Raw genomic sequence first — 13,466 nt, 5'->3', positions numbered from 1 at the left:
GGACAACATTCACTTGGAATTTAAATTAAAACACTACATATACCAAGAGCAAAACGCGCGAACGATTTCAGGCATTTTGAAAAATTTAGAGCAGATTAAGAAAACTGGCTTGCTTAAACCAAGAAAACTCTGGTAAGTCTTTGGACTCAAATGTCATTAAATTCAAAATGGGTAGCGCTGATTATTTGCTCTTGGTATATGTAGTACTGATTTCACACGCCAAAAAAACAAGCGTCTCTGAAACAACTTACCATCAATTCAAAAATCAAAACCTAATCCATTCAATCCTTTTTAACAAATCTGAATAAAACTGACAAATAGATAATCTCGGCTTTTTGTTGTACATTGGCTGCACTGTTAAGTTTTAACCTTTTCTCAGTTCACCGAAGATTGCTTGATAGTCATTCCGCTAGACATAAAACCACAATGATTAAAAAAGAAACCAAATGGAGGTATGTAATTTCAGGTTTTTTGTTGTCCAAGAAAACAAAAGTTTGTCACCGCAAAGCGCTTTTTTTATTAGAAAAAATTTATTGACAACTTTTAGATGGAACATACCCACTTTGAGAAGAAGGTTTGAACACATTACGAATACGAAGTCAAAATGTTTCGTAGTTGCACAGTTGATTGGAGGATCTCAGAAGCGCAGCGAACCGCAAAGAATCACTCTTTGTTTTTTTTTCTACTCAAATTTCAGCTCAAATTTATAAGCATAAAATGTTTTTTTTCCTGATTTTGAAAAGCTTTCGAAGTTTAGTTTATCAATTAAAAAACGACTTTGAGAAACTGAGAAACTGTGTTGAACACAATAAGAAGCCGTACTATTTTTTTGGAAGAGAAGGCTCGAAACAGAAGGCTTAGAATTGTAGTAGCTCAGCTGAATAAAAAAAACTCAGACAACTCCTATTCTTCTGTTGCCATGTCAATTTCTTCATAAAACTTCATTTTCCTCAACTTCATTTTCCTCAAACTTCATTATAACAAACTTTTTCAAAAACCAATTTATAAAGAAAAATCCGTTCATTAATTTTTCTAAAAGATTGCATGCTTCAGTTTTGAGCCTCGATTGTTCCGATTATGTTTTAGTTATCTGAATTAATATTTTGAAAATCTTAAGAAATTTTTACCTCTTAGATGATAACTTTTTTTTCTGGTAGCGCGGTATTTGGAGCATTTGAATTGGCTGAAATAAGATTGGAATCATTTTTGCCGCCTACATAGTCCTCTCATATAAACATACCTCTTGTAATTCAAACTACCTCATTCCAAATCTTCAAACTCAACTTTCTAAACTTCAAACTTTACAAAATCTTATTCAGAAAAATATTGAAATTCAAATTGAACACAAGTAAATAAAAAACAACAAAAATAAACAATAAATTTACCTGTAACGCATCATAGAAACAAAATAAGACAGCTAGTATAAAGGCAAAACCCTTAATGTTCTGACTGGGCTCGAATAATTTTTCATGAATGAAATATTGAAAAAACATGAGTTTTAACTTCACAAAATGAATTTTAAAACTTATCTGAAAAAAGTCGTATTGGGAATTATTTAGACCAATTATTTGCCTGAATTCATTTTGTAGTGAGGGATAATTTGCCACGCATTAAAACTTTGCGTACAGTTTCAGCAATCAAAGGATAAAACGAACATTTAAAATAGACATTTAAAAAAGATAATCGGAACAATCGAGGCTCAAAACTGAAGCATGCAATCTTTTAGAAAAATTAATGAACGGATTTACTTTATAAATTGGTTTTTGAAAAAATTTGTTATAAACTTTGGATTTGAAATGTTTTTTTTTCAGAAATTAGTTTCTTGCATTTTTACAAAAAATTAACATTTGAACAAAGTTTAATGCAAATGAAATTGCCTTATCAATTCAAAAACAGGAAATGTCGACAAAAAAACATCACTCCTGGGCTTAAAAAGTAACGTGTTTTTTCCCATTGTAGCTCTCCGGAGCAAAATATAGTCCCTTGCTTCCTCACTAAACAAAAAAAGATTGTGTAAAGATAATTTGGTTTTTTGTTTTGAAATTTTTAGCGGGGGTATTATGGAACACACCAATTGGCCAAACTAAGTAGAAGAGATTGGACACGTTACGAGGAAAATGAATTTTATGAAGAAATTGACATGGCAACAGAATAATAGGACTTGTCTGAGTTTTTTTTATTCAGCTGAGCTACTAAAATCCTAAGCCTTCTGTTTCGAGCCTTCTCTTCCAAAAAAATTAGTACGGCTTCTTAGTTTGTTCAACACAGTTTCTCAAAGTCGTTTTTTAATTGATAAATTAAACTTCGAAAGCTTTTCAAAATCAGGAAAAAAAACATTTTACGGTTACAAATTTGAGCTGAAATTTGAGTAGAAAAAAAAACAAAGAGTGATTCTTTGCGGTTCGCTGCGCTTCTGAGATCCTCCAATCAACTGTGCAACTACGAAACATTTTGACTTCGTATTCGTAATGTGTTCAAACCTTCTTCTCAAAGTGGGTATGTTCCATCTAAAAGTTGTCAATAAAATTTTTTCTAATAAAAAAAGCGCTTTGCGGTGACAAACTTTAGTTTCCTTGGACAACAAAAAACCTGAAATTACATACCTCTATTTGGTTTCTTTTTAAATGATTTTGGTTTTATGTCTAGAGGAAAGACTATCAATCACTCTTCGGTGAACTAAGAAAAGGTTAAAACTTAACAGTGAAGCCAATGTACAATAAAAAGCCGAGTTTATCTATTTGTCAGTTTTATTCAGATTTGTTAAAAAGGATTGAATGGTTTAGGTATTGATTTTTGAATTGCTGGTAAGTTGTTTCAGAGACGCTTGTTTTTTTTGCGTGTGAAATCAGTACCTTCTCTTTTGCCGGCTACATAGGATACACACCAGAAATTACTAATTTGTTTCTTAAATTTCCACTTCGTTCACTATTTGGTTCTCCTCTTTTTGGAAGATCTTTTGAAAGAAGAGCTCTGAATTGATCAGTCTGTGTTTCATGCGTCATTACGAGCACAAACTGTGCATTGGATTGGCGCACAACTTTGCGTCTGTATGTTTCTGGATTCCAGAGACAACTCTTTAAACAAAAATTAAAATGTAAGTGGATTCCTTTAGAAAAATTGCGTGTAATGTAGGTTTTGTCCGCAAATTAGTTTTATTCCGGATTCAGTATCGAGCGAATACAAGTAGTTGTCTCGATTTAAGTGGATTTCATAAATTTATGAGGATTCCACCCATAATTTGCGGATCCGCTCATAATTTGAGAAATCCGCCTACAATTTGCGGATTCCACTTACAGCTGCTGATTCCATGACAGCTTCAGTTTACTAAACTTATATATTTTTTTATTTCATGGATTGCTCAAAATGTTCCAAATTTAGTTGCAAAATCCGCAAAGTTGACTATTTTTGGAAACTTTTTGAGCAATATCGTGTGAATTATACCGCACAACAAAATTGTTCCAAATTGAATTGAGGCTAGCCAATCGGTCGTTTGAGTTTCTTGCGACTCAGTTTTTCAAACTTGATTTTTGATATTGTTCGAAATTTAGAGTTTTTCACTATTTAGAGTTTTTCGGCACTTTTTGGAAAAATTTAACCAAAAAATTGCAGTTTTGTTATAATGTAAGATTATTAATTTGCACTCCAAAATCTATTAACGCGTAGTTTATTCAGCAACTGCTCATAAAACTTTCTAATTAGAACTGTGATAGCTAGCTGATCTGAACAATATCAAAACCATTATTTTGTACTTGAGATTGCGTGTGAGGAAAGTTTTTTTTTCAAAATGTAATTAAATTTTTTTGCAAAAAACTAAACATGAGCCGGAACTTATATTTTAGTCGGAACGTACCGGGCTTGATTCGTGAAATCTTATGATTTTCATTTTGAACTCAATAAATTTTCTCAAACCGTCTGTGACAGTGTTTTCAGCTTTTTAAGATATTTTGCTAACCGCGGCGCGTTGAAACGTTTAAAGTACTAACAGATATAGTTATTTGTATCTTTGTTGCTTTTAATTTGATTAATTTACTCAAAATGTTTATGCAATAGCATCATATGAAGCGTGTTGAGTTTTTCAATATCACATAAATCACATAAAAACCCTTCCATTTTAAAAAAGTCATCAAATTGCTCGGCGGCCTCAATTAGCACCCTTTGGGAGTTCAGAGTCGTAGTGTTTATAGGTTGATGTCATCAGATCAGCAGCCACGCTTGAAACTATCGTTGAAACTACGCGATGTATTACTGTCAAATCGGGAACCTCAAACATTTCATTTTGGGGTCCTCTGCAAAAAGCGTTGGTGTGCATTTCGGGTATTCCAGGTCCTAAATTAACCCAAAATGTTCCATTTGCTTGTTCAAATTTCCTCGTCTGATATAAATCGTGAGCCAATGGAACTGAAAACGCTGACAAAACACTGTGAGTTTGAATCAAGTTACCAGAACGCAACCTCGTTTTGCATGTGTTTTCCGGCTCGCTTATTACTTGAATATCGAGATAATTTCTCGAATAAACTCTTAGCCTCAAATCAGTCGTACATTCTGAAATGATACTTTCAAACTGATTCATTCCATCCTTAGAAAATTTTGAAACATCGGAAACTGTTTTCGAATAGGTGGTGCTATGAAACTGCTGCGTTGTGCCATCGACTTCTGATAAAAGCCTTTCGTAGAAAATCTCAGTATTGGCATCAGTCGTTGAAGATACTTCGGAAGTATGCTCCAAAAGAACCTTGCTTCTTTTATTCTCTCTTCGGAAATCAGTTCTCGTGTCTGAAACAAATTTTGATTTCGTGATGGACTTGAAACTTTGTTTCTGGTATGTGGTCTTAGAATGAACATCGGATGTAGTTGACGCCTTAACTTCTGTTACTTTTCTGCCTCGCATTTCCTTTTTGAAGTAGTAGTAATCAACCGAGCCACGTGCGGCTGAGTTGGCGTTCTGAGGTATAATTGGTATAAAAAATATGGGAGTTGTTGTTGGTATGAATGTCGTTGACGACGTCGTTGACGAAGTTGTCTGTGATGATGTGGATGAAGTCGTTGACGACGTTGTTAACGAAGTTGTCGGTGATGATGTGGAGGAAGTCGTTGACGAAGTTGTCGGCGACGATGTCGAAGATGTCCTTGACGACGTCGTTGACGAAGTTTTCGGTGATGATGCGGGTACAGTCGTGGTCGAAGTAGTCGCTAATGATGTGAAAGAAGACGTTGACGACGTCGTTGACGAAGTTGTCGGCGACGATGTCGAAGATGTCGTTGACGATGTTGTTGACGATGTTGGCGGTGATGATGTGGATAAAGTCGTTGATGAAGTTGTCGGTGATGATGTGGATAGAGTCGTTGTCGAAGTTGTTGGTGATGATGTGAAAGAAGTCGTTGACGACGTTGTTGACGAAGTTGTCGGTGATGACGTGGAGGAAGTCGTTGACGAAGTTGTTGACGAAGTTGTCGGTGATGACGCGGAGGAAGTCGTTGACGAAGTTGTCGGCGACGATGTCGAAGATGTCATTGACGATGTTGTCGGTGATGATATGGATAAAGTCGTTGATGAAGTTGTCGGTGATGACGTGAAAGAAGACGTTGACGACGTCGTTGACGAAGTTGTCGGTGATGATGTGGGTACACTCGTTGTCGAAGTAGTCGCTGATGATGTAATAGAAGACGTTGACGACGTCGTTGACGAAGTTGTCGGTGATGATGTGGAGGAAGTCATTGACGAAGTTGTCGGCGACGATGTCGATGATTTCGTTGACGAATTAGTTGACGACGTGACTCGCGACGTGGGCGAAAATTTTGTTAACGCTGTGGTTGGCGGTGATATTGATGATGCCGTTGACGCCGTGGTTGGAGATGAATTCCCGTATGTCGTTGACGGCGTGGTTGACGACTTAGATGAAAATGTCATTGAAAAAGTTGTCGGCGACACTGCAGAAGATGTCGCTGTGGTTTGTAACACTGTCGAAGGTTTTGTTGACGGAGTGGTTGACGATGATGTCGAAGATTTCGCTGACGACGTGTTCGGCGATGTTGTCGAAAAAATTGTTGACGATGTCGTTGACGAAGTAGACGGCGATAAAGTGGAAGCTGTCGTTAACGATGTCGTTAAAAACGTGGTCGGCGACGATGTCAAAAAAGTCATTGACGACGTTGTTAGCGATGATGAATTTTTTGCAGTTTCATTGATGTTCTCTGTAAGATTTACTGATGAGGAAGCTTCTGCATTTGAGTTGGTGTATTCTGGAACAATTACAGAAGATAAAATTGGGTTCTCCGACTGAAAACCAGTCGTTAAACTGGTTTGAGAAAGTGTTGCTTCAGCGTCCAACGTGCTGTTGTATGTTTGTGAAATGCCTGCATCCTCATTGGTATTCTCTTTATTAGTTAGAGAATTGGTACTCAAGTTCTTTGTCTCAAAACCAGTAGATGTACTGCCCTGAGATGTAGAATTGATTGCTTCAGTGCTGGACATGCTGTTGTTTATTGATGAAATATCTGCCTCTACACCGCTATATTCTGTAAAATTTGCAAAAGATTTACTTGAAGATTCTGTCTGAAAACCATTAGCTGTACTACCTTCAGAAAAACCAATGCTTGCTCCAGAACTCAGCGTGCTGTTGCTTGGTGGTAGATTTTCTGTACTTGAATTGTTGTAATCTGGAACAGTTATAGAAGAAGAAATCAAACTTATGGACTCAAAACTAGCAGTTGTACTGCCTTTAGGTGACGACAAGTCTACACCAGTGGTCTGCCTACTTATATTTGTTGGTGAAATATCGGAACCTCCATTGATGTACGCTGTATTAGATACAGAAATTGTTCTCCAGGTATCTGTCGGATAACCAGTGGTTATACTACCCTCATTTGTAGAATAGCTTGTTCCAAAGCTCGGTGTGATGTGTTTTGTGTTTGAACTCTCTGCCTTTCCAATGATGTGCTCAGAAACAGTTACAAAAGGTGTACTCAAGTTCTCTGTCTCAAAACTAGCCACTTCACTGGTCTGAGATGAAAAAATACTTCCTCCAAAGCTTAGAGTGCTGGTGTTCGTTGAAGAAGTTTCTGGATTTGCATTGGAGAGTTCTGGAACAGTTGCGGAAGATGTACGCTGGTTATTTGTCTCAAGGCCAGTAGTTGTACCGTCTTCATTTGTAAAAACGCTTGCTTCAGAGCTCTGCGTGCTCTTATTTGTTGGTAAAACCTTTGTATTTGCATTGATGTATTCTGTATTTGTTACAAAAGTTGTACCCCAGACATCTGTCTGAAAACTTGTTTTTATAAGGCCCTCATGTGTTAAAGTACTATCATCATGGCTCTGCGTGGTGTTGTTCGCTGGTGAAACCTCTGCGTTTGCATTGGTGTATTCTGGAACAGTTGCAGCAAATTTATTCGTGTTCTCTGTCTCAAAACCAGTAGTTGTACCGCCATCAGATGAAAAATTTATTGCTTCACTGCTCAGTGTTTTGTTGTTTGTTGAAGTATCTCCATTGAAGTACGTTGTACTATTTACAGAATTTTCACTCCGTGTATTTATCTCAAAACCTGTAGTTTTACTGCCCTGAGATGAAGAAAAGGTTGCTTCAGGGCTCATCATATTGTTACTCGATGTTGAAATACCAAAATCTCCAATGGTATATTCTGTACTAGTGACAGAATTTGTACGTGGGGTCTCAAAATGAGAAGTTGCACTCCCCTCATTTGGAGAAATGGTTGCTCCAAAGCTCAACAAGCTCGTGTTTGATTGTGAGATCTCTGCTTTTTCATTGGTAACCTCTGTATCAGTTGATGCAGTTGTACTCGGGGTCTCTGTCTCAAAATGAGCACTTGTACTATCCTCAGGCGAATGAATAATTGCTCCAGTGGTCAGATTGTTTGTGCTTGTTAATGAAATCTCTGCATTTTCATCCATATTCTCTGTACTATTTACAGCAGTTGTACTCAGGGTCTCTGTTTCAATGTGAGTAGTTGTGCTACTCTCAGTCAAAAACCTGCTCGCTTCAGTGCTCACAGTGATTTCGTCTGTTGGTGAAATATCTGTATCTCTATTAGTACTCCCTGAATTATAAACAGCATTTTTACTCGCGCTCACTATCTCAGCCGTAGAAGTGTTTGCTCCAGTGATCAGAATAGTTGTGTTTGCTGATGAAACTTCTGCAACTCCATTGGTGTTCTCTGTATTAGTTACAGCAGTTGTACTCGAGCTCTCTGTCTCAAACCGACCAGTTGTAACGCCCACAGATGAATAAATGCTTGCTCCAGCGCTCAGTGTGCTTGTAATTGTTCTTAAAGTCGCTGCATCACCTGTACTAATTGCACTAGTTGTACTTGGGGTCTCTGCCTCAAAATGAGAAGATGCAAGGTCCTCAGGCGAGGAAATACTTGTTGCAGTGCTCAGGGTGCTGTTGCTCGGTGATGAAATCTCTGCATTAGCACTAATGTTTTTTATAAGAGTAACGCTATTTGTAGTTGTAGTCTGTGCTGTAAAATCAGTAGTCAACCTTATAATGTCTGTTGTTTTGGGTTCGGTTGATAGATTTTGGCTAACTTCGTCAGTTTGTCGGTTTGCGCTGGTCGAGCTCCGAAATGTGTTGCTCATGAGATCTTCAGTTTTCTCTGGCATCGATGAGCTGGTTATAAACAAAGCACTCGATGTGTCTTCTACAACTGAGCTCGCGGTTGGTTCATACATTTCTCTAGATGACGACGTTTGTGCTGTTTTAAAAGTTGCAGTTGTTTCGGTTTCAGGATCTACAGTTTTTGTAGCTTTTTCAAATGACTCAGTTGGAATCCTGAGTGAATTGCTGTCAACATTGCCTGTTTTGGTTCGATTTTCAAATGCAGTTGTCAAAATTTCAGTAGCATTTGTTACTTCCCGGGTACTAGTGGTCGTTGAAGTCATTTCGGTGAACAAGTGGGCAAAAAATGGCCTGGCTTTCATGATAAGCATTGGTTTTGTGGCTATTGTAAAATCATTGCATTCTGTTACTGAAGTGACAACTCCTAGTATGCATCTTGGCTTTCCGTTTGGCTCAACCAAAAACACAGATTCACCCACGTTTTCTAAACAAACACATAGCCAACAGAGGGTTGAAAAAGAGTTAATGAACGCAAGTAAACGGAATGAAAATACGAAAGATTTTTGAAAAATACCAACTTTCGAACTTCAAAGAAGGAAATAGACGACCAAAAAGCGCTTTGATTTCCAAGAAAAATTTATAATTGACACTTTTATGATAAAATAAGCCCAATTTGGAAAAGAAAAACTGAATCAAACAATACGTTTTGTTTTTCGCTGGGAAAATTTAAAATTAAATTCCAAATTTCAAACAAAACCGATCACGTATTTGTGATTTTTAAACCTCTGCTGCTCCTTAGTGAAGTTTTCCTTCATTTTAGCAAGGAAAAAAAATTGAACTTAAAGAGAAATCAAAAGCCAAATGTAAAACAAATCTTAAAGTTTTTCCTGAAAAGAAAACGAAAAAAAAAATTACGACCTATATAATTGAGACCTATATTAGAAAATGATTTCAACCTAATCAGAAATCAAAATCAAATGGAAAAAGTATATTTGAAACTGAACAAATTTTAAGACTTTTCCGGAAAAAAACGAAAAAAAAAACCATCAAGACTTAAGCAATCGCACAAAATATGTCGAGCATTTTTTCGAACGAGTGTCAAATAAAAGTTGAGATAACCTCGAATCACTAGTTTTTCTCAAAAACAGAATATGATTTGTTTTTATGATTTGATTTAATTGACTTGATGATTTGATTTATGCAATCAAAACAATTTTGGAAAATTTTTCAGAAGAAAAACTGCACAAAACTACGTTAAAGGTGAGTTAAGCCAAACTTTTATGCAGATTGGTATCTTAAGAATGTATTAGATGAAAATAACAAAATATAGGAAAGACATTCTGTTTTCTTCATAAGAGGCTTCTCTCTTCTACGTTTTTACCAACTTTACAGATTCGAAGAACAACAACTGCTTATATCAGGGCAAAGCCCTGAATGTTCTGACTGCTTATAAGTTTTATGAAGCAACAATTTTTTTCCTAACTTTGTGATTTTTTTTTACAAAATCAAAGCATATGAATACATAGCGATGATTTTCGCTCCAAGTAACATAGCAACTAAGGGAAAAAACCTGCTTCAACCAATTTGGAACGATTTTTAAGACGGATTAAATCTCCGCTTACGCTTTAATAGCGCAAATTTTATCGCGCGTTGATTGTCCCAAATTGAGCAAAATGGCAATTTTTATTTCCCCATAACTATACAACAAGTGATCACAGGTGAAAAATTCCCCGCTGATTATTATATCCCTTTTGGAAAAGTGCCCAAAAACGGTATAGCTTATGCTTTTGGTTATATTTTACGATTTTTTTTAAATTTGAGCTCAGGATAATAACATCTTTCGGCTGATGAAGAAAAATTCTGTCAAAAGTTGCTAGTTAAAAGTTCAAAGTTTGTCGGGAGAAAAAAAACACCCCGAGCACAAATATTTCGTCAATTTCTCCGAAAGTCGGAACAATAAACATCAAGGAACGAAACATAAATCGCCAAACGTACTCTTCCAGTTGTTGTAGGTGGCTCCGTGTTGGCAGAAGTATTCATACTTCCCTTTGTAGCCCTGTCCGCAGATGGAATCATCTCTCCCCTTTCCACTGTCGGCAAGAACTCCCTTTTTACCGAAAGCTTGAAAACAGTCCTCATCTTCGATTTCAGGCACTGTATACACCTGGTCACAAATACAGGCTAAAAATAACTGTTCTTTCAGTAAGTTAACAGAACACAAAAAACCTTATTTAAATAAGATTTTCGAAAAAATGCATAAGAAGGGTTTTCATTGTCCACTCCAAAAACTTTTCACCATGCTTGAAAGTTCCAGCATTGTTGCCTCATAGCATCATCTTTGGTTTTCCTGTTTTGAAGTTCAACTATTTGGAGTAGCAACCTCTTAACTGCGGGTGAAGGGTTTCTGTTGTCATGGTAATGTCAAAATTTCGGGAACAGGGACCAAATGGCAGAAAGTTAACAGCCAACCCATACTCGCACAGGAATATTATCAATATCAATAGATTGCAGGGACGGATTTACGAGGGGCATTTTAGACATGTTTCTTTTTTCAAAAGTTTGCCTGCGGCGTAAACTTTTTTTTGATAAAACAGAGTCGTTCAGTGTTCTGGGAGCGCTCGAAAAATCAATATGGTTGATCTAAAAAAATTATGTTTTTTTTGTATTTCGTCTTTGACTGCATTTTTCTCGCCAACCTCACAATATACCGAGGGCGTCGCGTGGTGGGGGAAGGTCGTTGGAGACGTAGTAAGGGGGACGTGATAAGGGCATACGTGGTGGGTAGGCGTTGTGGTTGGGGATGAACGTTTTCGTTTGGTTTAGACTTTGCAAAAAGCTGCAAAAGGCAGAGTAAATTTTCACATCCGCCAAAAATATTTAATTTTCTTGGATTTTTTGAAAATCGAGTTTTCCAAAAATAAATCGAGTTTTCGGAAAAAAAACATGATAATCGATTATAATGGATTACAATGGTTTATTTTTTTTTCAAATTTAATCGATTATACCGGATTAAAATTGCATTACGTGGTCTAAATTTGCTACAATAATCAATTTTCTAGACAATTTTTTAGTCAACAAAAAAGCATTATAACTGATTTTTCCCCATGAAACTTTGGTGTGGGCAGGGGCGGATTTAGGGGGAGCGGGGCAGACGCCCTCAGGGATTCGACCCTCAGGGATTCGACCCCCTGTCGACCCAAAGGGTCCCCCTTTGAACTATTTTGAAATATCCATTTTTGGCTGACGGACCCTAAAGTTTTTCTAAAGGCGCCTTCGGCGCCATTTTAAACTAATTTTAAGGGAGAAGCAAAACTAGGAAGATTTTTTTTAAAGTCCGCAAACCCCCCCACTCGAGAAAAATCTAGATCCGCCCCTGGGTGTGGGTAACTAGTAATGGGTGCAAAATTCTGGTTAAATTTCAAATACTGAATTTTGTTTAGTTCATGTAACTTTCAGCCAGCTATCCTTTGTGTGGTATATAAGCCAGCCGACGTATAAACTAGCCAAAATACGTAATTGTATTAAATATAATATTTATGTAACAGGTACGAAAGTCATGCAAATTTCAGTGATATGCCACTTTACCGCTGTGTATCTTTTGTCAGCGTTTTGAATTGCTTTCTTCTCCAGCTTCAGTTCTTTCTCGACACTTTCATCTTGCAAAGTACACAGGCGCAACAGGTTAGTGTAGATGCTCGGTTGGATCTTAGAGGAAAATTGTAACGTGATTAGATTTTGTCCAGAGTCTATGTACAGGTTTATGAGAGTCAGAGAAATTATCTTTGGTGGGTTGTATGACCAACTGTCGTAACTCCAATGTCCATTGTACCACCTGCCTCTAACAGTCTCTGAAAAATAGTCATGTTCAGAGACCATTTTGGACCGATATTCTTTCAAAGTCAATTTCAGCTGAAAAGTTAGATTTTGATAGCAAATTGTCACTTGCTTTAACGTTGTATCATTTATTTTATGAATTATCCGAGTCGAACAATATGTTCCAGATTTTTGAATTTACAAACTATGATTACGTTATATTTTGACTTTTGATGAAAGTAAGGAAGATATATGCTTGAGGTATTTTTTTTATTCAGAAGAATTTCGGTAATCGAAGTTATAATTTAAAACGAAATTTTTTTTATATCTCAATGAAGATGCAAACCAACTAAATTCAAAACTAAAAAAAAAATCATCTGCCATCGATTTCAAAAAACTCTCGGGGTTTGAAAATTGCCAAGATGTAGACTAATTCATGCGCGCTTTGAAAATTTTTTGTTCATGATGAACGATGAAAGCGTCAAGCGAATTATTTATGCGTGGAGCATTATCCCGGAGTGAAATTTCAAAAAAAAATTGAGACAAGCTTTTTGGTCACATTAATTCTCTTTGCGACTCAAATTATATCTTAAACTGGCTTTGTCCTCGTGAACGAGCAGTTTTGATGATTTGAATTAAAGTTACGAACAATCGTTTGCTGCAAAAAGTGAAACAGATGTCAATGTGTAGTGTCCATAGCTTGTGAGAAAATTTTTTTTAAGTTTGAAAGTTAAAACACTTTTTTAGTTTCTTGCATTTTCAGGAGTTTACAAAAATTTTCTCCAAAATGTTCCATAGAATTTATTATAGGGCAGTCAGGACATTTTAAAAAATTTGCCCTAATTTGAGGAGTAATGTTCAGTTTTAAGGCTTTAACTCCGTGTTTTCAATTTTTGAAAGAGTTTTTGCTGGAGAGTTTTTCCGCGCCCACTCAAATTGAATTAGGACAATTTAATTGAGTCAAATTATTTCTCTATACGAGTCACATTTTAGCATTTAATTAATTTTCCGACTTTAGTAACGAAAGTTACGGAATACTTGTGCTCGGAGTGGGTTTTTTCTTCAGACAAATTTCGACTT

At 36.6% G+C, this 13,466-nt stretch overlaps 1 protein-coding gene across 1 annotated transcript in view; it reads right to left on the bottom strand.

The window, feature by feature from the left end:
• LOC134846611 (mucin-2-like) overlaps window positions 1-12,449 on the bottom strand; it is a 36,586-nt gene extending 24,137 nt beyond the window's left edge. Inside the window, exons 1-3 of the mRNA XM_063863996.1 lie at window positions 12,159-12,449; window positions 10,569-10,737; window positions 4,540-9,057 (exon numbers count right to left, since the gene is read on the bottom strand). Coding sequence (XP_063720066.1) covers window positions 4,540-9,057; window positions 10,569-10,737; window positions 12,159-12,449 — 4,978 coding nt within the window. The remainder of the gene's footprint in view (window positions 1-4,539; window positions 9,058-10,568; window positions 10,738-12,158) is intronic.
• Between the last annotated feature and the right edge of the window lie 1,017 nt (window positions 12,450-13,466).

This window comes from Symsagittifera roscoffensis, chromosome 5 (assembly GCF_963678635.1).
Source record: "Symsagittifera roscoffensis chromosome 5, txSymRosc1.1, whole genome shotgun sequence".
In the NCBI taxonomy this organism is placed as follows: domain Eukaryota; kingdom Metazoa; phylum Xenacoelomorpha; order Acoela; family Convolutidae; genus Symsagittifera; species Symsagittifera roscoffensis.
Note: the sequence above shows the minus strand (reverse complement) of the source record. Positions and strands in the feature narration are given on the sequence as shown.